Genomic DNA, 23,611 nt, shown 5'->3' on the forward strand with positions numbered 1-23,611 from the left:
TAGAATCATGTTGAAGGGGAAACAAGATATATTTGAAATAACAAAAGCTTTGATTTGCATCATCATTATTTCCCATGCAGTCAAATTTTAACCCAAGTCCTGAAAAAATTTGCATGAACATGATAATGCAAGATAATCAATATATAATTATATATATATTTTCATACCTGATCACCTTTTCCCACATTAGCAAGATAGCGCCTGGAACAGACAAAAGTTGATATCTACTTCAGGAAAGGTATATATGCATCAGATATACACCAGTGTCTGCAACTTTGCAAATAAAGACTCAACAGAAAGAGGAAAGGTACTATTTGGGTGACAAAACCACAGCACTATATTCAACAGGTACTTGAGGAGTAGAGCACGGATGCAGACACCTGAATAAACTGGATTACCAATATATGGTATCGGGATCAAGAGGCTAACAGTAGCTCTTGCCTAATGGAAGTGCACAGACAGATGATAAGGGCAATTTAACGGTACTGTGACAGTTAGGGAAAGACTTAACGAGTGCAGATTTCTTTTGCATGTTCCAGGCGTGACCTTGCTAATGCGGGAAACGGCGATCAAGTGTAATATAAAAGATTCTCTCATAACCTTTGCACCATTAGGCTGTCAGCATTCTACACACCACAAAAACCAGGATTTTCTACAAAAAAAAATGCATCCCATTCAGATTCTTTCTTGCATGTGTAATCACGAACATAATCTGCATGGTGATGGTACAGCTATAATCAAACCTTGTGAGACAGTGGTGATTGGATGAAATTTTTAAATCGTGGTAGGGTCAAGGAATTCATAGCAGAGTAAATCACAAACGAATCCCATTTTTGTTCAAATGTAGCAATTTAGGTCATTCTGTACATAGTGACATACTTAAAATCAGCATCACGTTACGTTATCTTAAAAAAAAGGTATATATTGGATATCATTGGGATTTCATTTACTATAGGCGATGTAGGCATGGGGTGGGACAACCCTGATAGGTCATCATTGTCAAATAGGTGATTTTTGTAAAATAGAATTATATATAGTCTGAAGGCTTGGGATAGAGGCAAGCAAGTATGAATATGTTCATGTGCATATGTATATATATATATATATATATATATATATATATACGTGTTCGTGCTTGTATGTATATGTGTATGTGAGTGAATATCTTTTTTCGTATGTTTCCTGGCGCTACCTCGCTGACGCGGGAAACGGCGATCAAGTATAAATTATATATATATATATATATATATATATATATATATATATATATATATATATATATATATATATATATATATATTCCAACTCTAGTTGATACTCTTAAATTTTTACGACAAAAGTTATTGTGTTGTGGAGCAATTCGTTTATGTATTGTCATTTCTTAGTTCACATTCTGAGACAACATTACATGGCATAAACATGCAATCCCAATTGGGCATTTACGTCATGTATTTAGCAAAATATTAAAATTACTGTGTGAATGGTGATAGACTGAGAGAGAATATGATGACAAAATGAAAGCGGTCATTTCGAGGTAAATTCATTAGTCGGTATTTTAGTACCCTGGCATTATCCAAGAATTACTGTATGATTTAGTAAGATCAACCCATTTGAGTCCTAAGAAGAAAGAATGATAAATACTGGTGTTCTCCCACCCCTCAGTAGGTAGCGATAATGTAGTATTGTTTTCGCCCTGTAGATGGCGCAGGCTGTACTGTTTCCAGGGTATTACAGGCCCTCGTCTGAGCTTTCGAAAAAATGCGCCCTAAAATGACGCATGCGCTCGTTTATTTTCAATTATGAATGAACTGCCCTCTTTAATTGATTCCATTGATATAATTCTGCCATTTGACAAGGAAATCAATGGATCATAGATACTTTTTGAGTCGTAAAATGGATTTGGGCCACATCGTTTAAGTGTACGAGAGATTATAGGTACTTTAAACCTCATTGACCAATTAAACCATATATATATATATATATATATATATATATATATATATATATATATATATATATATATATAATATATGTAATTTTGAATGTTATAAGCAGAACAACGGGATTAAAGCCCCTGGTTTCCCTCCATAATCCATTATATTTCAAATTTTCTCTTTACCATATTCGGCCATCATAGTTTATATTAGAAATATCAAATTTTGAGAGTTTGATCGTTAAGCGTAAACATAAATCTAAAAATTATATATATATATATATATATATATATATATATATATATATATATACTTTAAATGGTGGGATAGGTAGTCTTAAAAGTACAATCATACCCATAGAATAATAATCTTTTATCTTAGACTTCGCCTAAGATATGTTGGACCATGTGAAAGTTATAGATATAATTTCCTTCACATCAAACCATCATGGAACCAAAACTGTTTTTGAAGCCCAGGGCGGTAGGTATAGATTAAGAATCTTTTTTTTTCTTAAAGCTTATTACTTTCTTGGTTACGAATCTTATTACTTTAATAATCAACTGGAAATTCAAATCGCTGCTAAGCGTTGCGGAATAAAGTTAATGACAGCGAATTTGTATTGTATGTGGACGTTTAAACTTATTTGAGTTCGTAATTCTTGATCTTATTTTTACCAATGGGATGCCATTATGGTTTGGGAAAGGGTCATGCCGTATTCCTGATTAGCTAAACGTTCGCCATTAAAAAATTAAAAGACCGGCCCTAGCAAAGTTAAAGGGTCTCTCTGGTGTTCCTTATATAAAACGGATCAACAAGTGGCTCGCGGTACCGTTCGTTTGTGGGTTAGGTATAGACGCGGAAACCATGTAACCGTTGCGCGTTATGAAACAAAAGAGCATCAAAATCTAGGAGTAAATAAAGATTACAGACCTTATAGAGAGAGTCGAATCCTGTTAAAACATTCTTTAGTGATATCGTTTAAGAGATTTCTATTCCATGTTGTCCAAGTTGACACGAGTGTCGTCAGTTGACGAGTGTTCTCCTGTGAGTGAAGGTGTATTGTGTGCGGCCTGCAGTTGTGTTAGTGTTGTGCTATGTGTAGGGTCTGGGCTGGTAATATGATATAACTAAAATGGGTCTGCAGCCACTTGAGTTTAAGGAATGTCTCACCGACAGTCCTTACTTTCGTGAGAAACTACACGCGCACGAGAAGGAGCTGGACCAGACCAACACAGCCATCAAGTCTCTCATTAAGGAGGTGAAGGATCTTTACCAAGCCGCTCGAAGTAAGTAGAACAACAGTCTTTTTTTATTGAAAATTGCTTTTTGTAAATGGAGAATGACAGGGTTTATCCGGGGTGCACAGTGCAGGGGGCAATGCGGCGTGGAACATCTGCGTTCCAACGGGGGTGGGTAAGCGGTTGGAAGTGGCATGTATGAGAAGCTGGTCACGTTGAGGGAATTCCTCATGATGTAGTGAGGTGAAAACTCTCCGCCGGCGGGAGTCAGACATCCACCCCGTTGGCGATAGAAATGAAGGTCAGGATCGTTCAAAGTCCATCCAAAACCATCGTTAACAATTTCAAACAAACTCGAGAAAACCGTACCTAGCAAGACCCCCAACCAGACCGAACTTTGGGTAACAAAATTCGCAGGATATCTGAAACTCATGATACGCGACTTTCCAGGACTTGTGTTTTTGAGGTTTGAAATAGGTATCTACGCTTCGTGAGGGTAGATTCTATTACTCATATAACCATTGAACCTCCTCCAACCACCCACACTATCTCAGGCTCCTCATAATGAACCCCGATGCTCAAAATAATGAAGGAACGTGACCCGCAGTCATGTGATATGGTCTGACGGGGCGACGCATGTGGGGGAAAAAATATACTGTCAGGCGGTAGAGTTAAAGGCTCCAAGAAAGAGTCACCCCGAGTAGATATAGATACTTATGAATGGTTCAGGGATAAGACATTTGCGTATTAAGATAACAGTGGAGTGAATTTTGATTGTTTTGTGAGTGTGAAGTTAGGTCATTTTTTGAAGTACCTATTAGAGTATATATATATATATATATATATATACTTGCCGTTTTCTGTATATGCAAAGTAGTGCCAGGAACGGACGAAGATAGGCCTCATCCGCTTATATATATATATATATATATATATATATATATATATATATATATATATATATATATAGATAGATAGATAGATAGATGAAGAGCATTTGTGAACGAAAGGGGAAGATAGACTCAGTCGCTTCGCTCATTTTGAAATGGAACGGGGTCATTTCACATGGATAGATGGCCAGGTTCCGTCCAGGTCACAGAGGGTAAGTCAAAGCCTCCAGCAATCAGCCATCCACCGTATTGCCCACGATAGCCATGGGAATGCGATGAATGAGCTTGAGAATTCCCTCAGAGCGCAGCCGATATACAAACCCAGAGCGGCGTGCTGGGTACGATTGTATGTACACATACCAGAGCCGAACGCTCAACAACATGATGGAGACTGCTAGTTAAGTGGTTGAGCGAGTGTGCGGTCATTAAAGAAACAGGTTATGGGTCGAGGGTCTGTGATTTTGCACGCCAACCCCGGCCACCTGCCTGCCTCCCAGTGTCAGCACCGAGGAAAACAAAAGCGAACGAACCAAATTCGTTATAGTCATGCCGTTAGGTTATGTATGTATGACGCTTGTATCTACGTCACGATTCATTTTGAAATATTACGACCATCTTTCTGTTGTTCTACTTTGAGAAATATTACGCCCGTCTGTATGTTGGCCCATTTACGATACTGTAAACATAATATTACGCCCCTTTACGATGCTGTAAGTAATATCATACCCTTATGTATTGGATACGTTTTAAAGATATTGTGCCCACTTCACGTTAAGATATTTTGAAAAAAATCTGACTAAGAAATTATTAGTAGTGGTAGTTGGGACATGTTTTTTACCTCCCAGTCTTCCCATTTCACAATCCTTAAGTTACCTACGGATCATCATGTTCTACATAAGCCGCCTATGATAACTACAGGTATTTAGAGTAGGCCATACACTGATATAACAGAGCCGTGGATTTGTTTTGTCAACCCTAGCATAAAGTGTATGTTCTATGTTGGGCGTCTTGCCCAAGTGAAGCGGGTAGCGCCCACATGTGGGTCTATTATTCAGTTGCATTCGCTCCCCACAGCACCACCACCACAGTTGTTACCTCTACCTACCACAGTCAAGTTTGAATGTGGTAAATACCACACACTCTAAGGCTCTGGCCATGAGAACTTTTCTCCTGTACTCTGGTGTCGATATGTTATCAAACCAACCCGGTGTCTGATCTACCAGCCTGTTCATTGCCGCAGCCCTGCATAAGTTAGGTTAGGTTAGGTGTGTCTTATGCAACCCTCACGAAGACTTGAAACTCATCTTTTTCAGAAATATTTCGGATTTTACCCCCGCGACATTTCGTTTAGTTGCTGGTAATAGATCAAATAGACATGGAGGTATTTATGCCTTTTTTTTTTTTTATATATATACATGTCACTTGAGACGACACGGGTAATTGAGGCCCTAATGAAGGCCATCTCATTAAAAACAAAGCACACACACACACACACACACACACACACGCACATGTATCCTAGCCAACGCCACGTTCCCAGTTTATCGACCATCCCCTAGTGGCGGATGAACAGCTGGGCTGACTGTGCACCAAGTGCCGCGACCAGGATTCGAACGTATGCCCTCCATCCGTGAATGCCTCACAGTCAGGAACGCTGACCGCTACACCACGGAGGTCCACAATGCTTTCTAATGTTCCCAACAATGTTTTTTTTACTGGGTTTTATTTGCATATTCAAACCAGTGTGTCCGTAATCTTTGTATGCAAATTAAGGACCAAATCTTCCAGTATTCTCTGTGTGTATGATGTGTTTCTGCCTTTTAATATGTACATACGTATTTCTACTCTTACCACACTGGTCTATGATTGTCATGTCTCCTCCCTCACGCAAACAGCCTCGAAGGGACCCACTCGTCTGTTGCTGTTCGAATTCCTTTGTGTTCTTTGTATTCCTCTGTTATGTTATGTGTCTGTCGTATTTGTGTGTACGAGTCGTTTCGAATTGTTTAGAATTATCTCGTAATACGAGGTGCTTTGCAGGGGCGTTGTGAATTGGTTACTGAGTCAAGTGTGGGCGGTGGAAAGGCCTAGGACGCGAATGATAAGGTAAAAGTTATCACTTTGGTCGCGATCAGTGGACCGTGGTGACTCGCACACCAGCCTTTTGTTACGGGTCTAATACAATCCATGTCCACCCCACGGGTCGAAGTAACCAGGGTCGTCTTTTTTTCCGGAAAATCCCAAGGTCGTGCACGCATTCGCCCGTTAGTCCACACGACCCCCCCTCCTCTCTCTCTCTCTCTCTCTCTCTCTCTCTCTCTCTCTCTCTCTCTCTCTCTCTCTCTCTCTCTCGTCCAACTGAAGGACGACTTGATGGCTATGTCGTGCAGACGGACCTCACGACCAAGCGCCCTGCGTGTGTGTGTGTGTGTGTGTGTGTGTGTGTGTGTGTGTGTGTCCTGCCCACTAAGGTCGTCTCGCGCCACACAAAACGTTCAGTTGCACTGAGAACGCAGTTGAACAATCTCAAGTTGGACTCGTCTGTGTGTAGCGGCTGCCCTGATTCATACCTCACACTGCACGGGATGTGGTCTGATATACCCCGTTCAAGTACATAGGACGTGTGATAGATATAAGTATATCAAGCTGCGTCGTCAGCATGTCGTATGTCTGTCTATCTAGCGAGAGAGGAGAGACATTTAAGGAAGCGGTTGAACTACACTGTTAACAGTACCTGTAAATTAGGCCAGTTAAGCAGGTGCGTGTGGGACGACACCTGTTCACTGCCTCCGGTAACAGCTGTGTTGCTGGTGGTACCGGCGCTGTAGGCCGGTGGTACACACGAGTTCTGACGTGTACCGTAGTTGGGAGGAGAGGGAGGGAGGGGGGGGGGGCTGGGAGGTAGGTACATTAGTTCTAAATTGTACCTTTGTTTGGGGAGGGGAAGGGAAAGGAGGGATGGGGAGGAGGGTACCGAAATCTGAGGTTCACTTAAGGTCTGTGTCGCCTACAAGTTGTACCTCTCAGACGTTACAACCACTTACTTCGTTGGGGGATGAACACCTAGGGCAGGTCGAGGTCTGTGTCATTTGACCCATAGTATTATTAACATGTGGACGTAATATTTCCCTGGTCTGTGTTAGTTGTGTAATTATTTATATATATCATATATGTCCTTTATCCTTCCTTGGTGTAGTGGTTAGCATCACTGACCATGAGTCAACACGGGCCTGCTCATGCTCGGACCCTCATGTGTTCGAAGCCTGGGCGTTGTAGTCGGCCTACACACAACCCAGGTGCTCATCTTCCTCTTGGGGCTGATTGCTGAATGGGCACCAGCCTGAGCCAGGTACCCAGTCATCGACCAGCTCTGAAGGGGAGGATGAACACCTGGAATTGACTGTGAGCGCAGGAGCGCAAGCCTTGTTGGCTCTGATGTTGTTAATGCTCTGCTGATAACGGCAGGCCGTGGCTGATAACAGGGCTGATACGGATGGCCAGGAGGGGGAGTGGGGCTGACACGATGGTAGTGGGAGGGAGGGAAGGGAGATAAGATAGAGGGAGTAGCGATGGCTGTAACATCAGGAGGGAAGGGACCAAAAAAGAAAAAAAATATTTTACGTGAGAGGGAGAATAATTCCACCTGTAGTGTCGCCCTAGAGGTTGGGTGGGAGTTTAGGGGGAAGGGTCGTACTTGGAGGGTAGGATGGGAAGGGTCGTACATTGAGGGTAGGGTGGGAAGGGTCGTACATGGAGGGTAGGGTGGGAAGGGTCGTACATGGAGGGTAGGGTGGGAAGGGTCGTACATGGAGGGTAGGGTGGGAAGGGTCGTACATGGAGGGTATGGTGAGAAGGGTCGTACTTAGAGGGTAGGGTGGGAAGGGTCGTACATGGAGGGTAGGGTGAGAAGGGTCGTACTTAGAGGGTAGGGTGAAGGGTCGTACATGGAGGGTAGGGTGAAGGTTCGTACTTGGAGGGTAGGGTGGGAAGGGGTCTAATGTTTAATGCTGGGTCGTGTTATGGATGAGTGCACATCAAACTACAGGAGTGGCGGGTCTAATGTATGTGTGTATGTTGTTGCATGTTCGAGTCTTAGATATACGAGCTTCCGTCTTGTCTTGTCGGGGTCGTGATGGTCGTGTGTGTGTGTGTGTGTGTTTGTGTGTGTGTGAGGGACGTCTTCATGATGTGTAGTAGTGTGTGTGTTTGTGTGTGTGTGTAACTCGTGGTATGTGCGTTGCTCTCCCTCATCTGTCACCCATGGCTTTTGTTTACCATTGTGAGGCTCCTGGAGGGACGCTGGCCTTTATTTGCCAGCGTGGCTCACCGTGAGCTCTTGTGTTCTCGTGCCTTTAGCTTAAACCCGCAGCCTTACATTGCTGGACGTCCGTCTGGATATACTTTGTTGTCCAGCGGTACATCTGCACCCACCGTGTGTGTGTGTGTGTGGGTGTGTGGGTGTGTCATGGGTTAGGGGGTAGGGTGAGGGTCATGGGTTTTGTGGTGTGGAGATGTGTGTATGTATTGTGTGTTGATACACAGGTATAGTGTTAAAGATATTAGGGTTTCGCCAAGAGCCAGCGATTGCTCTAAGAGAGAGAGAGAGAGAGAGAGAGAGAGAGAGAGAGAGAGAGAGAGAGAGTGGGAAGGTATGAGCAGGAGCCATATTGGTGTGGGGGCATGGTGATGACACAGGAAGGGGATTCAAGTTTCTATCTTGAGCTGGGTTTTTCCCTGGGCGATCCATGGTCAGGAAGGCCGCTCTCAGCGTTAATGACAGTGCGCCACACCGGCCAGGCCCTGTGTCTGTGTGTGTCTGTGTCTGTGTGTGTGTGTGTGTCTGTGTGTGTGTCTGTGTCTGTGTGTGTGTCTGTGTCTGTGTGTGTGTGTGTGTCTGTGTGTGTTTGTGTCTGTGTCTGTGTCTGTCTGTGTCTCTGTGTGTGTGTCTGTGTGTGTGTGTCTGTGTGTTGCAGCTGATCATGATGCATGTAGCAGCTCAGGCGGACACACGACCGTGGCACACAGAACATAGACTTGGTGTTAGCGGCAGGGGTGTTACCGGACTGCGCCGTGGCTGTGGTCACGCCCTGAGTCTGGAAAACAAAAAGTCATCATCTGTGGACGAAAGGATCAACATTCTCGTCGGGGATCGCCTTAGCCCAAAGGAGTCCCTCATGACCCAGCTACTGGAAGCAGCGCATCCTTGAAGCTGCAGGATCCTTTAGTTAATACATGATAATTGATTATTAAATCATTCATGTATTATCTTACGAATATTTAGCCAGAATAAAGAATTTTCTCTCACTTTTCAAGTTCGGCGATTTAGAATTTGACGTGCGGGAGTTGAGGTGTGACACTGTGAACTGAGGACACGAGGATTGCTTTCGTAAAACCTTGGCTTGTGTCATGGCCTGGCTAGGCCGTGGGTGGTGGTGGGTGGTTCGAGATGGGTCAGTATGTTGGTATACCAGCGAGCGTATACCTCGCCTCGCCTGGGGTTGGAAGGGTTAGGTCTAAGGGGTCCCAGTAGAATAGACGCGTACATACTATTACCACTACTAATACTACTACTACCAATATTACTACTACTGTTACCACTATTACTACTACTACTACTCCTACTACTACTACCACTACCTCTAAATCGGATTCGTCTGAGGGGGGGAGGGTGTCTGTAAATTGACATTTCGATCTAAAAGGCTCGTGTAAATTGGCATCATAGGAAAGTTGCCTGTATATTGGTATTGGAGGAAGGATGCTTGTCAATAGGTATTGGAGGAGAGGAACCTGTAAATTGCCAGTGCCTGCTCGTTTTAAATTGTCCTCTTCAGTACCTCCAAATCGGCACCACCAGATCGGCCCTCGTGCATCGTCTCTTCTTGCCAATCAAACCCCAATTTTCCACAGTCATTTTGCCTTCAATATATATATATATATATATATATATATATATATATATATATATATATATATATATATATATATATATATGACCCCTGAGGCACCACCCAAGCCTCCCACGTTCTAGTAGGCAAATCCTCCACATTCCGAGCTGTAACGGCGTCACTGGCTGCGTCACAGTGCGTAACGGTGTCAGTAGGAGCCCTGGATGACGCACTGTGTTACGGTGTCACGGGAGGCATCACACTTTATGCAGAGGGGTTGGAGAGTGGAGTGTGGATATAGGAGAAGTGAAATCAGTTGTTATAGTAGCAAGGGGGATATAGATATAGAACCTATAGGGGTATAGAAGTCCCCTATATGACTTATCCATAATGGCAGCGGGATATATTGCCATATACCATATTCCTGGCTTCGGCCATATTAGACAAGGTCGTTTGAATACACGCAAGTGCATATAATTTGCAGCCTATTTAGGGGGAAAATTGGGGATGGGACCATCATAAAGTTGGCTAAGTTCTTCGATTGGATTGGTTGAAAATTGGTTCTTTGATTCGTCTACTTGACGGAATATTCTGTACGTCTGCTTGTCAGGAATATTCTGCTTGTTTGCTTGTCCGAATATTCTGCTCGTCTGCTTGACTTGAATATTTGATCCTTGAGCACAATGGGACGACTCTTGAGCACGACGGCACGAACCCTTGAGCACGACGGTACGAACCCTTGAGCACGACGGCACGAACCCCTGAGCACGACGGCACTAACCCTTGAGCACGCCGGTACGACCCTTGAGCACGACGGCACGAGCCCTTGAGCACGACGCTACGAACCCTTGAGCACGACGGTACGTATCCTTGAGCACGAGGCTGGGCCATCGTACCCAAGGGTCGTACCGTCGTACCAAAGGGACGTACCGTCGTACCCAAGGGTCGAACCGTCGTACCCAAGGGTCGTACCGGCGTGCTCAAGGGTTAGTGCCGTCGTGCTCAGGGGTTCGTGCCGTCGTGCTCAAGGGTTCGTACCGTCGTGCTCAAGGGTTCGTGCCGTCGTGCTCAAGAGTCGTCCCATTGTGCTCAAGGATCAAATATTCAAGTGATCGTACCGTCGTGCTCACTCCAACGCCCTGTGGATGCTATGGGCTGACAGAGGTGTCATGGAAGGGTGACAGAGGGGGCATGACGGGAGTGTCATGTGACAGGGAAGGAGACGGTGGGGGTGTCATTAAGAGAACTGGGAACAGATGTGGGTGGGAAAAAGGGTGGAGTAGGGGAGGGGGGGTAGGAAAAGGAGGGTTTTGGGGGTGTCTGAGCTATATATATTTATTTTTGTAACCCCGGGGCTGTCTGTCAGACTGTATATATATGTGTCTGTATATATATATATATATATATATATATATATATATATATATATATATATATATATATGTGTGTGTGTGTGTGTGTGTGTGTGTGTGTGTGTGTGTGTGTGTGTGTGTGTGTGGTGGAGAGAGGGATGATTGGCGATTGGTGGTGGAGATTGGTGGTGAAGAGGGATATAAGCACATAAGGAGGATGGTGTGTGTGTGGGAAGGGATTAGCCAATCAGGTTGGGAGTCTAACGTTGCCCCTTACGGTCATGTGATGTTTGGCTGGACTGTGGCAGATGTCTGGCCTCTCCCTGCGTCATGTGCTCTCCCACCCCTCCTCTCCCAGCCCCCTGTTCTCTCCCATCCCTCCTCTCCCAGCCTCCTGTACTCTCCCATCCCTCCTCTCCCAGTGCCACCTCGTACGCCATGCCCTACAGTGCTATGATGGACTTGTTCTATGCTATGTTATGTCGTGCTGTGCTATGCTACGTGCATCAGTATGGCTGTAATTTCCTTTTTACATACTTGCTCAACGTGAGCAGTAAATTACCCCTACTTGTATTATTATGACAAAATGCGTTTCCTCGTAGGAGGTAAATATTATACTTAATTTACCCCCATCAGTGCCTTGTAGGCGACTCAGGCTCGCAACTCTCGTCCTTATTGCGTCCTGCCGTAAGGTCTATAGTCCCTAGGGTCGTTCCATCTGGTCAGAGGTGTGGGAACCTGAGCCTTACAGTCTCTGGGCATAAGGGCGAGAGTTAGGGAGTTGAGGATGAAGATGAGCCGGTCTTTTGTGGCCTTCTATTGGCCCGGACAGTTTACATGGTGGGATGATGGGACCTTCCCCTCGGATGATGGGACTGTCCCTTAGGATGATGGGACTGTCTCATAGGATGATGGGAATGTTTCCTAGGATAATGGGACTGTCCCTTAGGGTGATGTGGTTGTTTCCTAGGATGATGGGGATTTCTGAGGATGATGGGACTGAGTTCTTAGGATGGATGGGACCCCTGTATTGATAATGGGACTAGGCCCTGAGTCATGAGTGGGACTGGATCCCTTTAGAGGGTATATAAGAGAGAGAGAGAGAGAGAGAGAGAGAGAGAGAGAGAGAGAGAGAGAGAGAGTCTGGAAGAAGAATGAAAAAAAAAAATAGAAAAGAAAAACGCGACCTGCTGCGTACCGTAACGCGGTCGTACGCCAGTGGGTAAGAGCGAGCCCCGGGAGATTACGCCAGCTTGGACCACCCCAGTGGTATGAACACCACACACGACTCCCGTCCGGCCTCAGGGGGGGGGGGAAGACGCTGGTAACCACGCAGTGTGTTCGTGGCGCCCCGGAGATACACCAGCGGTAGTAGCGTCACTTATATAAGTTGTAAGTAATGATAAGTTGTGGAAAGTGATGAAGGTGGAGCGGGGAGCGTTCCTGGCCGTGACGCCTTCGCGGGCCCGCCGACCAGGGTCCAGCGCGTAGGTTCGAGTCCTGGTTGCGGGGAGTCGGTCCACAGTCAACGGGGCTGTTCGTCCACCCCTTGGGGTTTGGTCGATTAAATGGGTACCTGGCTGAGACTAGGATATATATATATATATATATATATATATATATATATATATATATATATATATATATTCTTTTTTTTCTTTCAAACTATTCGCCATTTCCCGCGTTAGCAAGGTAGCGTTAAGAACAGAGGACTGGGCCTCTGAGGGAAGGATATATATATATATATATATATATATATATATATATATATATATATATATATATATATATATATATATATATATATATATGGGATGGCCTTGATTAAGGCCTCAGCTGCCCGTGCCGTCTCATCTACAAATTTAGATACTGGATCTTCGTGGAATCGGGGTTAGCCGAACACCCCAGCCGTCATGGTTCGAATCCAGGCCGTGGGGTATGTACATCACTTTAATCGCTGTCCAGATTCTTCCTTCAAAAGTCTGTATCACATATTTAGATCAAGAGATTACTCGAATGTCACAAATCACAACCTTGTTATGATAATGGGTTGGGGTATATTTAAAACCTTCCTGTTGTGTTGTTCATGAAGAACACACGTGTCTCAGTCTTGTACCTGGATCTTGATACGTTAAATGCCAAGTTCATTTAAATATCAACGGCATTTATTTTTTTATTTTTTTCTCGTGTGACTCTAATGTGTTTACGAACGTCTTAATTTCTGCCTGGAGGGAACTCAGTGCTCACTTCCTGGTGTGGAGTCATTTGGTCGACAAGGTTGGTCTCCCCTGTGTCCTCGTAAGATGCATTTAGTTAGCTAGTGTACCACAGTGTGGTGGTTGTGGAGGCTTATGGAGGTGTTGCTGCTCTTCTTTGTATTCGTTGTAGTGGCTCATCGCCGTCGCCGTGGCTGTGTGTGTGACATCTGGACTGGTGGTTGTAAACGAGGTGTGACTGGGTCGGTCGGTGTCAAGATTTGAGTATTGTGTCTAAGTTCCGTGGCTTGCGCGGAACCTGACGTTTGTATTCTGGTGTTGGGAGCGAGGGAGGTGTAGCCAGTGTGTGTGTGTGTGTGTGGAGAGAGAGAGAGAGGGAGAGAGAGAGAGAGAGAGAGAGAGAGAGAGAGAGAGAGAGAGAGAGAGAGAGAGAGAGAGAGGAGGTATGGGTGTCGTGTATGGGCGTGGCCCCACACAAGGCTCCAGGCATGACGGTTGTGGTCGTCGCGTGACTTGATGGGAAAGATGTGTGCCTTCCCCAACACCTCTCTCTCTCTCTCTCTCTCTCTCTCTCTCTCTCTCTCTCTCTCTCTCTCTCTCTCTCTCTCTCTCTCTCCCTCGTGAGAGTAGCGACAGCCAGAGTCTCGAACAGGTGCATTTTAGGTTTCGAAACCTGTCATGTTTATTCTCGAATGGCGTTCATTTTGTCTCGCATGGCGACATCTTCGACGTCGAATAGCGATCTGTTTTGGCCTGCCTCTCGTCTCCAGGTTCGAAGGATCCGGCCTGCCATTCTCTCTCATCGTGGACACTGCAGTACGACAGCGTCACGTGATGTTGTTCGGTAACGCATGTGTTCCCCGTCGTCATATTTTGCCCCTTGGGGAAATAATGAAACAGAATTGATGATACCAATTGGGGTCGTTTTCAGTACCATTTGGTTAAAGTTGCTGTTGATAAGTTACACAAACGAGACTTAGTGAGTGTAAGTGCGTGGATTTTTCATATGTTTAGTATTTTTTTTTCTTCCAAGTGTCACAGACTTTTGATTGCTCTCTCTCTCAGGATGACAGATGGGACGGTTCTTGTGTGAGCCAGGCGACGTAATCTGGGATCAAATAACGAAAAGGAAATTGAAGATCTTTTCCTATTTTGACAGCATTGTATGCAAATGAGTCCCTTGTTTTATGGTTGTCACAAGGGCAAGGTTACGCTTCGCCTCATGCTTGGCAGACTAGCCTCACAAGCTCATATTATGAGGGGATTACAGTCCTCCCACAACCACACCGCGTCCTCTAACAGCTTGATGGACAGAGAAGGAGGACAGCAGCTTGGTGCCAGACCCAGCAGTGGGGGTAGAAGACCTCCCAAACCATCGTAAGGAGCTGAGGTGCCAGACCCAGCAGTGGGGGTAGAAGACCTCCCAAACCATCGTAAGGAGCTGAGGTGCCAAACCCAGCAGTGGGGGTAGAAGACCTCCCAAACCATCGTAAGGAGCTGAGGTGCCAAAGCCAGCAGTGGGGGTAGAAGACCTCCCAAACCATCGTAAGGAGCTGAGGTGCCAGACCCAACTGTGGGGGTAGAAGACCTCCCAAACCATCGTAAGGAGCTGAGGTGCCAGACCCAGCTGTAGGGGGTAAACTTCATTCTTAGGGCTTGTTGAGCATGGCCTCCTCATGTCCAACATAGTGACACCTCCTCATAGCAGGCTGCAGCAAGAGTGGGAGACGGAGATGGGGTCGTGGTTCGGGGCACTGGGGTCGTGCAGAGTCGTGTGACCTCGGCGACTGTGTGAGAAATAATGTTGTTACCGAAACTACCAGTGTGTGTGTGTGTGTGTGTGTTCGTATTGGGGTGTGGACAAGGGGCCCCCCTTTCCCTACTAAGGAACGCGGTACCAGAGGCAACGAGTGGAACGACCTTGTTAGTCATTATCGTCGGTTAGCCACAACATCGTTAGGACCTGCGTCATTATTGTACTCGCCTCGTATATGATTACCTTCCTGTTACCTTCACGAATGATGGTTGGTGTGAGGGAGCGTTGGTGTGCTCTGGGGGTGTAAGGAGGTGTTGGTGTACTCTGGGGGTGTGAGGGAGCGTTGGTGTACTCTGTGGGTGTAAGGAGGTGTTGGTGTACTCTGGGTTTGTAAAGGGGTGTTGATGTACTCTGGGGGAGCGTTTGTGTACTCGGGGGGGGGGGGGGTTGTAAGGAGGTGTTGGTGTACTCTGGGGGTGTGAGGGCGTAAGCGTCCTCTCGGGGTTAAGGAAATAGTGATGTTCTCTGGGGTTTGTGTAGTGATTTCCAGGTAGAGGACCTGCAAAACCATCGTATACGGATATTACCATAGTATCATCTGTTTTGATCGGCGGATGAACAATGTTCGTAGGTGAGCCTTTGAATGTGTTAAGATGGTGGTGATTGGAGGGAATTGCCCTCGCCCATCATTAAACCTTCCTGGTGATTTCCGGGTGGTTAAACAGGTCATTTTGGAGGTTCGTAGGTCATCAGCTGGGCCTCAGGTGGGCGGGGCGTGAGTGGGGAGGGTGGGCGTGGTTCAAGGACGCTAGGGGGCGGGGCAGTAAAAGTATTGCCATATGTATGGCTCCCGTTTTTACACACACATGATCCCTGTACCCATGACCAACATTTGTTTATAAGTATATAAAATACACATGAATTCACTTATACATGTAGCTAATACATTAAGTAGCTGAATGGTGATGTATTTGAAGACTACATCACTCACCCAGCTGTGATCTGGTCATGTATTTCAGACGTTTTGAGTTCGATGTTAGAAAGTAGATCGAGATGATGATATATCGCTAGTTCGCCAGTGCGAAGCTGGCCCGCGGAAGCTCAAGGTACCGCATCGCCGGGTGAAAAAAAAGGGGGTTAGGGGTAGGGTGGAGATCATGGTCCGTAGCGTTCCTTGTTCCTGAGACGTACGTATTTACGGACGGTACTGGCTGACACCACCTCCTCACCCCCGGGTGCATACAGAATCTACTGGCACTGATGAGCATGTGAACATGACACGTTCTGATGGTGTTCTCAGTACAGGTTGGAGAACATGCAGAACGCAGAGGAACGGTCTAAGAACAACCAATATATAAGATAGACTACAGAACTGAATTCTTAATGCTGGACTGATTACAAAATCTACCGTTGATGGTAAACGTTACAGAAGTAGTTGAAGATACAGTGTGTGTGTAATTGCCGTCTTGGATGGGAGGGGAGGGATATTACTTTCATGGGACCCCGTCTCCCTCTCGTGCGTGTGTGTCTGTGTGTATGACCTTGCTGGAGTGTGGTGGGGGAGGGAGGGAGGTGGTATTAATTGGGGAAGGTATATAAATTGCGTCAGGGGAAAGGGAGGGAGGGAGGGGGGAGGGGGTTATGCACGTCTGCCACACGCCCCCCTGTCTGTTGACAGTGGCCAGGCCAGGAACCACACACACACACACACACACACACACACACACACACACACACCCTGAACCAGCCTCTACACATAAACTATTTTTCTGATATATCAACAGTTGGTCGTCTGCCTCACTCGTTATAAAGCTGAATTTTTGACGGAAAAAGTATATTAGTCAAACTTACGGCGATTACAGTTTTTACTTTTCCAAAAGAATGAATAGAGAAGTGGGCCAAATGAGGATTTTTCCCTCTTACGCTCAGTCCTCTGTTTTTAACGCTACCTCGCTTACGTGGGAAATGGCAAATATGTGTGTGTGTGTGTGTGTGTGTGTGTGTGTGTGTGTGTGTGTGTGTGTGTGTGTGTGTGTGTGTGGAAGATATATACAAATATGGACACTTCTGCTGGTGATTGGAGCGTGTCTTTTAAGCCACCCATGGATCTCGTATATGGTAAATACACAATTGTTTCTATCTATTTATCTTATTCTTGCTCATATTTCGCTCTGGTCGTGTCGCAAAATCCGGGCTCTGGGACCAGACCTTCTCGTCTTTCACGTGGGTGTATCTCATTCCCTTGCCGGAGACCGTAGTCTGTTTACTTGGGATGAGTATATACGTGTTTCAGCGGCCGTGGATACTAGGAAAAAGGTCAGACGGCTTTATTGTGTGTAGGAGAAGGGAAAAAATGAAATGCACCCCAGACAGCAGGATTCGAACCGCTACCATGTGTGTGTGTGTGTGTGTGTGTGTGTGTGTGTGGAGTTTTGGACGCAAATATAAGGAGGCTAGGGTACTCCCACACAGTTGTTAGTAGTTCATCCCCCCATATCTCTCTCTCTCTCTCTCTCTCTCTCTCTCTCTCTCTCTATATATATATATATATATATATATATATATATATATATATATATATATATATATATATATATATTCCTATGAGTCCACGGGGAAAATGAAACACGAAAAGTTCCCAAGTGCACTTTCGTGTAATAATCACATCATCAGGGGAGACACAAGGGAGAAATATAACAGTCAGTTGATATACATCAAAGAGACGAAGCTATGACGTTTATACAGAGACAAGCGACAGCTTCGTATCATAATACAGATGGTACTCTGGCCCTGTGTGAAAGGCTCGTCTGTAGGAATGACGCACACACCCAGAGTTTAGTATACAGACAATATGTAGGAAATATATTTCGGAGTCATAGGAAGATTGAAGGTAGGTGAAGATCGTATATTGTCCAAGTCACACATCATGAAGAACAACGGTTCAAAGATTGAAGAACAACGGTTCAAAGATTGAAGAACACGAGTCTAATGATTAAGCCCTGTGGAACGCCACTTGGTACTCCATATCCTGTGAGGGAAAGGCACGTTCTGAGACCATAATCTGCCGGATAAAAATCCTGCATTCCACCGCTGGTATGAACAAGATCCTACGCGACTGGACGGATGTGAACATTTTTGCCAAAAGTCACCCATGGGAACGCCGTGAGGAGAGTGTTCTTCCCGCGCATACCGCCCCGTCTTTCCTGCTTGGGTTCTGTCGTTGAAAGGAAGGAGAGATGGCCGAGGGAGGATTATGATGCGTATCAACGCCTCATTTAAACCTGGCATATCATCAACACATAAATAGAAAGAGAAAGAAATACGTGATATACCAGTGTTTCGACAGTAGATTTGGGGATTCGACGAGAGAAAACGGGTGTGCTGGATTGAAAAGCCGTGGGGAAGAAAAAAAAAATATAGACATTCATCTTGATACAGTAAGATTGTGTGTGTTGGGGGTAGGGGGGAGTGGAAGACGACCTTGGGGCTGTGTCGTGGGGGTCAGGCTGCCTCGCCGGACCACAGCCGCACACCGGATGCCCCACGGCCATCTTGCCTCATCCCCCCCCCCGGCTTCAAACATACCTATCTATGTCTTGCTTGATGCCATGTTCTTTTTTTTTTTTAAGTCTACCCTAATATATAAACCCCCACCCACCAAAGGCTTCATATTTACAGCGAATAAGTGGCTTTTCAGTCACAGAGGTGAAATTACCTGAGAGATACGTGGTTGTTGGGTATAAAGGAGTTATATTCGCCCGGGGGGAAGTTGATACTGCTGTAGGTAAGTGGGTAAAAATGTAAACATTTGATGCGGTGAGTTAGAGGCCGCGCCATCGGCCTGCGCTCTTGCCATATCCCCATCCCACATTAACTTCTCCCTTCTATAAATATGATGTATCCGAGCTGAGGCTCTGCTCTATAAGGTCTGCGAGACCCTCTCTATATAAGCTCAGATCTCATGCTTGGCAAGATCCTTAAGTATTTGTTTACGACAATGGCTGAGGAATCCATTGTCTCAAATTTCGGTTGACAAGCTCGGCGGGGGAGTTGCCGCGTATGTCTAAGCTTTCATTTTTTTTTCTCCACGCGAAAAAAAAAATTCCCCAGTGAGATCGTCAAGTTAATCTGATAATTCCACTGGACACGTCAACCCTAAAGTGTAATTGTTCCATTTCAGGGCAAGCCAAAGCCAGAGTCAGAGCCGAGTTATCGATACGTTTAAAAAAAAATGATTGCGATTAGACAAGCGTTCGAGTATAGATTATATCCTTCAGAGCTCCATTACTGCTATGGGTTGTAACTAATACAGACGAATGTAAGTTTCGTGAAAGGGATAGATAGCGAGGAGGGTGACATCCCGCGTGCCCCAGATATCTTAATGAGCAGGAAGACGCCATACTGCTGTTGCTTCCCCCGTGGCGCCGTTATTTGTAACCCCCCTCTTCACCCCCCCCCCCCTCCCTCACTGACAATTATTTTGACCCAGGACGGATCTAGTACCACCGAAGGCACGGTATCCTTTCCATTTGTGTATCATCGACTGTCCACTGAATCACCCAGATGAATCACAGAGGATTCAGTGCGTGAGATAAGATTTCCCATGTGCCTATCGTGTTTGTGGTGAGACGCGTACGCCCCAGAGGACGCCTAGCTGTACCCACAGCGGACAAATGATTAGGCCGCCATTTAGCGCGCTTTCCACCCTCCAGTGTAAAGCCTCGGGCATGTGGACCAGAGTTATGGCTAGTTTGGGTGGTCTGCTTAGCCTCAATATGTTGTTAAACTTGGGTGTAAGTTTTGGCGACGAGTCCTGGTGAATGATATGGTACATCTGTAATTGTGTAAATATTCAGTGGGATCCGTAACACTAATGTAAATATTCAGTGGGTTCCGTAACACAAATGTAGACATTCAGTGGGTTCCGTAACTTAATAGAATAAAGTTCTGGATATTATTTATGTTTTAACCTTGGATTTTTTCCGTTAGGGAAGGCTTTCTCTACCCCCACAGCTGGGCCCAAAGTTCGTGTTCTTGCATATTTAAACACGAACGTTCGTGGTGGTGGAATGTCACTGACGAACGCGCGTGGTGAGGTGACTATAGAGGAGGGAGAGGAATAGAGACCTGTTATTATGATGTGGCCGACCCGTAGGGTTGGTTTGCCCTAGGGATGCAATGGGACTCTGGGCCATGTCGCGCACGAATGATTCCCTCAAGTATTTCGCCCAGCTTCAGCTGGCTCAAGATAGAGCTGTGAATATATTTCTCAATGACTGGTGGGAGGGTCAGGTTTTGGGAGGGGTATTTTAGAGGGTTCGTTGGAGTGTTGAATGGAAGGGTGGGTTTTATGAAATGACCCCCTCAGTGTACCTGATATTTACCCATGTGAAACTGCCTTCCATGTGCACGGTCGGGCTACAATTTCTCCTACACCGAGAACTGTTGCAATCACCTCTCGACTTGTGGTTTTGCCCGGTGGACGTGACTGACTTCCAGAGCGCCACTTGACGGCGCCTTATAAGATTCTTGAGCTGGAAGAATATTCATATATTGGTCTCCAGCAAACACTATATTAAAGAAAGTATTCTGCCTCATATATATATATATATATATATATATATATATATATATATATATATATATATATATATATATATATATGGCTGAGGATTCATTCAGGATTGACAGAGAACTGAATATATCATCTTGATTCTCTCTCTCTCTCTCTCTCTCTCTCTCTCTCTCTCTCTCTCTCTCTCTCTCTCTGCCAAAGAAAAGTAAAAAAAAAAAAAATTCCATTATTGGAGGAGGGAGTGAGTCAGGTTGCCTTATATATGCTGCACCAGTCTTGTGCACCAACACTATAATGGGAAGGTCATCTCTCGATGGTCGACATATGTAGAGATGATGAAACCACTTTGTACGTCACGGGTGTTGTATGTAGATAAGTCCTCCACTGGTAATGGTGGTGGTCGTTATTTCCTCCTGGTGTTAGTATCTGGTGACATCTGGCAGTGGACCAGCCAGTGATGTATGTAGTCTTATCTTATTAGTTCCTTATCTTGGTACACTTATCAAGCGATTATGCCTGGTTTAGAAACTGGTTTTCGTTTGCTGTGGGTAATGTGGCTTTATTCAGTCGGCTGGTCTGTCTTTTTGGACTTTCATTACCATGGTTGTTATGCTCGTTAGGGGACAGATGATCGTGTGCGGTCGTTGACCTTATTAGATAAGCGATGCGTTGCGATATAATTAGTCTCGTCATGGGAGGGATCCAGTGGCCCGTTGACATGTTCGCTGGACGAGTTGATCGCCAGCTTCAGTACTGCCATTTATATTTGTTTAAAGCCTTTAAATTAATTAGAATTCATTCGCTATTGCCACTGTAATGTTGGTACAAGCTCCATATTCTTTCTCTAGTAACTATTTTATTACTCATGCGAGACTCATGACTCACTGTGTGGGTGAGGGAGGATGTGTTTACTAAACATCGCGGACTTAATGCCCCGCTAAAATTACCTCGTGTTTACAAAATCTTGGTATACGTTCGTGTCGGTGTTTACGTTGTTATATTCATCCTCGTTAACGACCACCTTCCCTCGTATGCTAGACTAACCAGACCACCGTCGGCTTTAAACAGCTGGTAATTAATTGTCCCACCGAGAGATCAACAATTTAGGACCATTATAGAAAACGGGAGGTGGATGAATGTCATGCAGTTATGGTTATCCTAGTCCAGTTAACTTGGCTACCACACGTTCATGGTAGGAAGTAGGGAGAGAGGAAAGTAATTGGTTCCCAGTGATTGTCGGTTTGCGGCAGGGGTGCATGATGTCTCCATGGATGCTTAATTTGTTTATGGATGGGGTTGTTAGGGAGGTGAATGCAAGAGTTTTGGAGAGAGGGGCAAGTATGCAGTCTGTTTTGGATGAGACGGGGGGGGGGGGGGATTGCTTCATGTGTGGCGGGGTGGCGATGCGAATGTATGAAGGCAGCAAGTATGAATATGTACATGTGTATATATGTATATATCTGTGTATGTAAATGTATGTATACGTTGAAATGTATAGGTATATATATGTGCGTGTGTGGGCATTTATGTATATATATGTGGGTGTGGGTGGGTTAGGCCATTCTTTCGTCTGTTTCCATGCGCTGCCTCGCTAACGCGGGAGACAGCGACTAAGTATAATATGAATAATAGTATAATACGTTCATGGTAGTGTAGTGGTGTGGTGGGATAGAGGGCGTGGCTGGCTCGTGGTGAGGTGTGGTAAGCGGGCGTGGCATATGGTGTGTGGGGTTCGATCCACAGAATGATAAAGATAATAATTATTATTGAATTGATGGCTTTATTATTATTATTATTATTATTATTATTGTTGTTGTTGTTGTTGTTGTTGTTATTATTAAGGTGCCATTAGCATTCATATGTTAATGTTTACATTTAGTGTTACTGTTTCAAAATGAGCACTTTATGAATACATTAAGATTAATTGTATTTATGTGTAGGCTTATCCATGCTTGTAATATTCTCTGGCGATGCTGTCCACGTTAAGAACGCAAAGTAATTTTCCAAAATGCGTATCTGGATTTCCGTTGGTAATTGCTCTGCCGTTACCCAAGTTTGCCTACTAGGATTACCCTCATTAACCGTAGTCATTACCATAGGTATGCGCCAACATTACAGGTCAATGGTCATTCTCCAGATGGCAAACATTCACACAGTTTTACATTATAATGTTTTTCCGTTTTCTATAATAGGATCTGTTCTGTTTTTTATGATCATTAGTATTTCGTTTTTTTTTTGTGATAGTGTTGCTATGTATTAGGGGAGGGGGGCCTTCTTGTAAAATGGTGTTTGTATATATATATATATATATATATATATATATATATATATATATATATATATATATATATATATATTGTTGTGCTTTGACATATTTACTAACGTGCTTTATGAAAGGGCCACGTAAATATATGTATTTATATTAGAATTATATTTCTGTATTTCAGGTAAGTTCACCATTGCAACCAATATGGATTTTCTGACGTGAGGACACAGATCTGGCCAGAGGTGAAGTACTGCATTACACTGTGTGGCTGTATGAAGCTGTAGTACTACATCTGAACGACTGTAGTACATGTTGTAGTACGGTTAAGTGAGCTGTAGTAGATGCTGTAGTAGTTAAGTAGCCGTGTAAGTGTATTAAAAGTGGCGAGGTTTAAGTGAACGACGCGGAGGAGAGAGAGACAGGTATGTCCGGAATCCCCTGATGTGAAGAACGTTTTTATATAAACGTTTGTGTCGTGTCGTGGCCTTGAGAACGTTTC

At 44.8% G+C, this 23,611-nt stretch overlaps 1 protein-coding gene across 15 annotated transcripts in view; it reads left to right on the forward strand.

Annotated features, from left to right (window-relative positions):
• The first annotated feature begins 2,862 nt into the window (after positions 1–2,862).
• Positions 2,863–23,611, forward strand: part of Graf (GTPase regulator associated with FAK) — a 174,892-nt gene continuing 154,143 nt past the window's right edge. For 2 of the 15 annotated variants that reach the window (XM_071691764.1, XM_071691762.1), the window contains exon 1: positions 2,878–3,220. In XM_071691764.1, the coding sequence (XP_071547865.1) occupies positions 3,067–3,220 (154 nt within the window). In that variant the 5' untranslated portion in view covers positions 2,878–3,066. Of the gene's footprint in view, positions 3,221–23,611 lie in introns of all 15 variants that reach the window. The other 13 variants (XM_071691765.1, XM_071691768.1, XM_071691770.1 and 10 more) reach the window with 10 other exon arrangements.

The sequence above is a fragment of the Panulirus ornatus genome, chromosome 51 (genome assembly GCF_036320965.1).
Source record: "Panulirus ornatus isolate Po-2019 chromosome 51, ASM3632096v1, whole genome shotgun sequence".
Classification (NCBI taxonomy): Eukaryota; Metazoa; Arthropoda; class Malacostraca; order Decapoda; family Palinuridae; genus Panulirus; species Panulirus ornatus.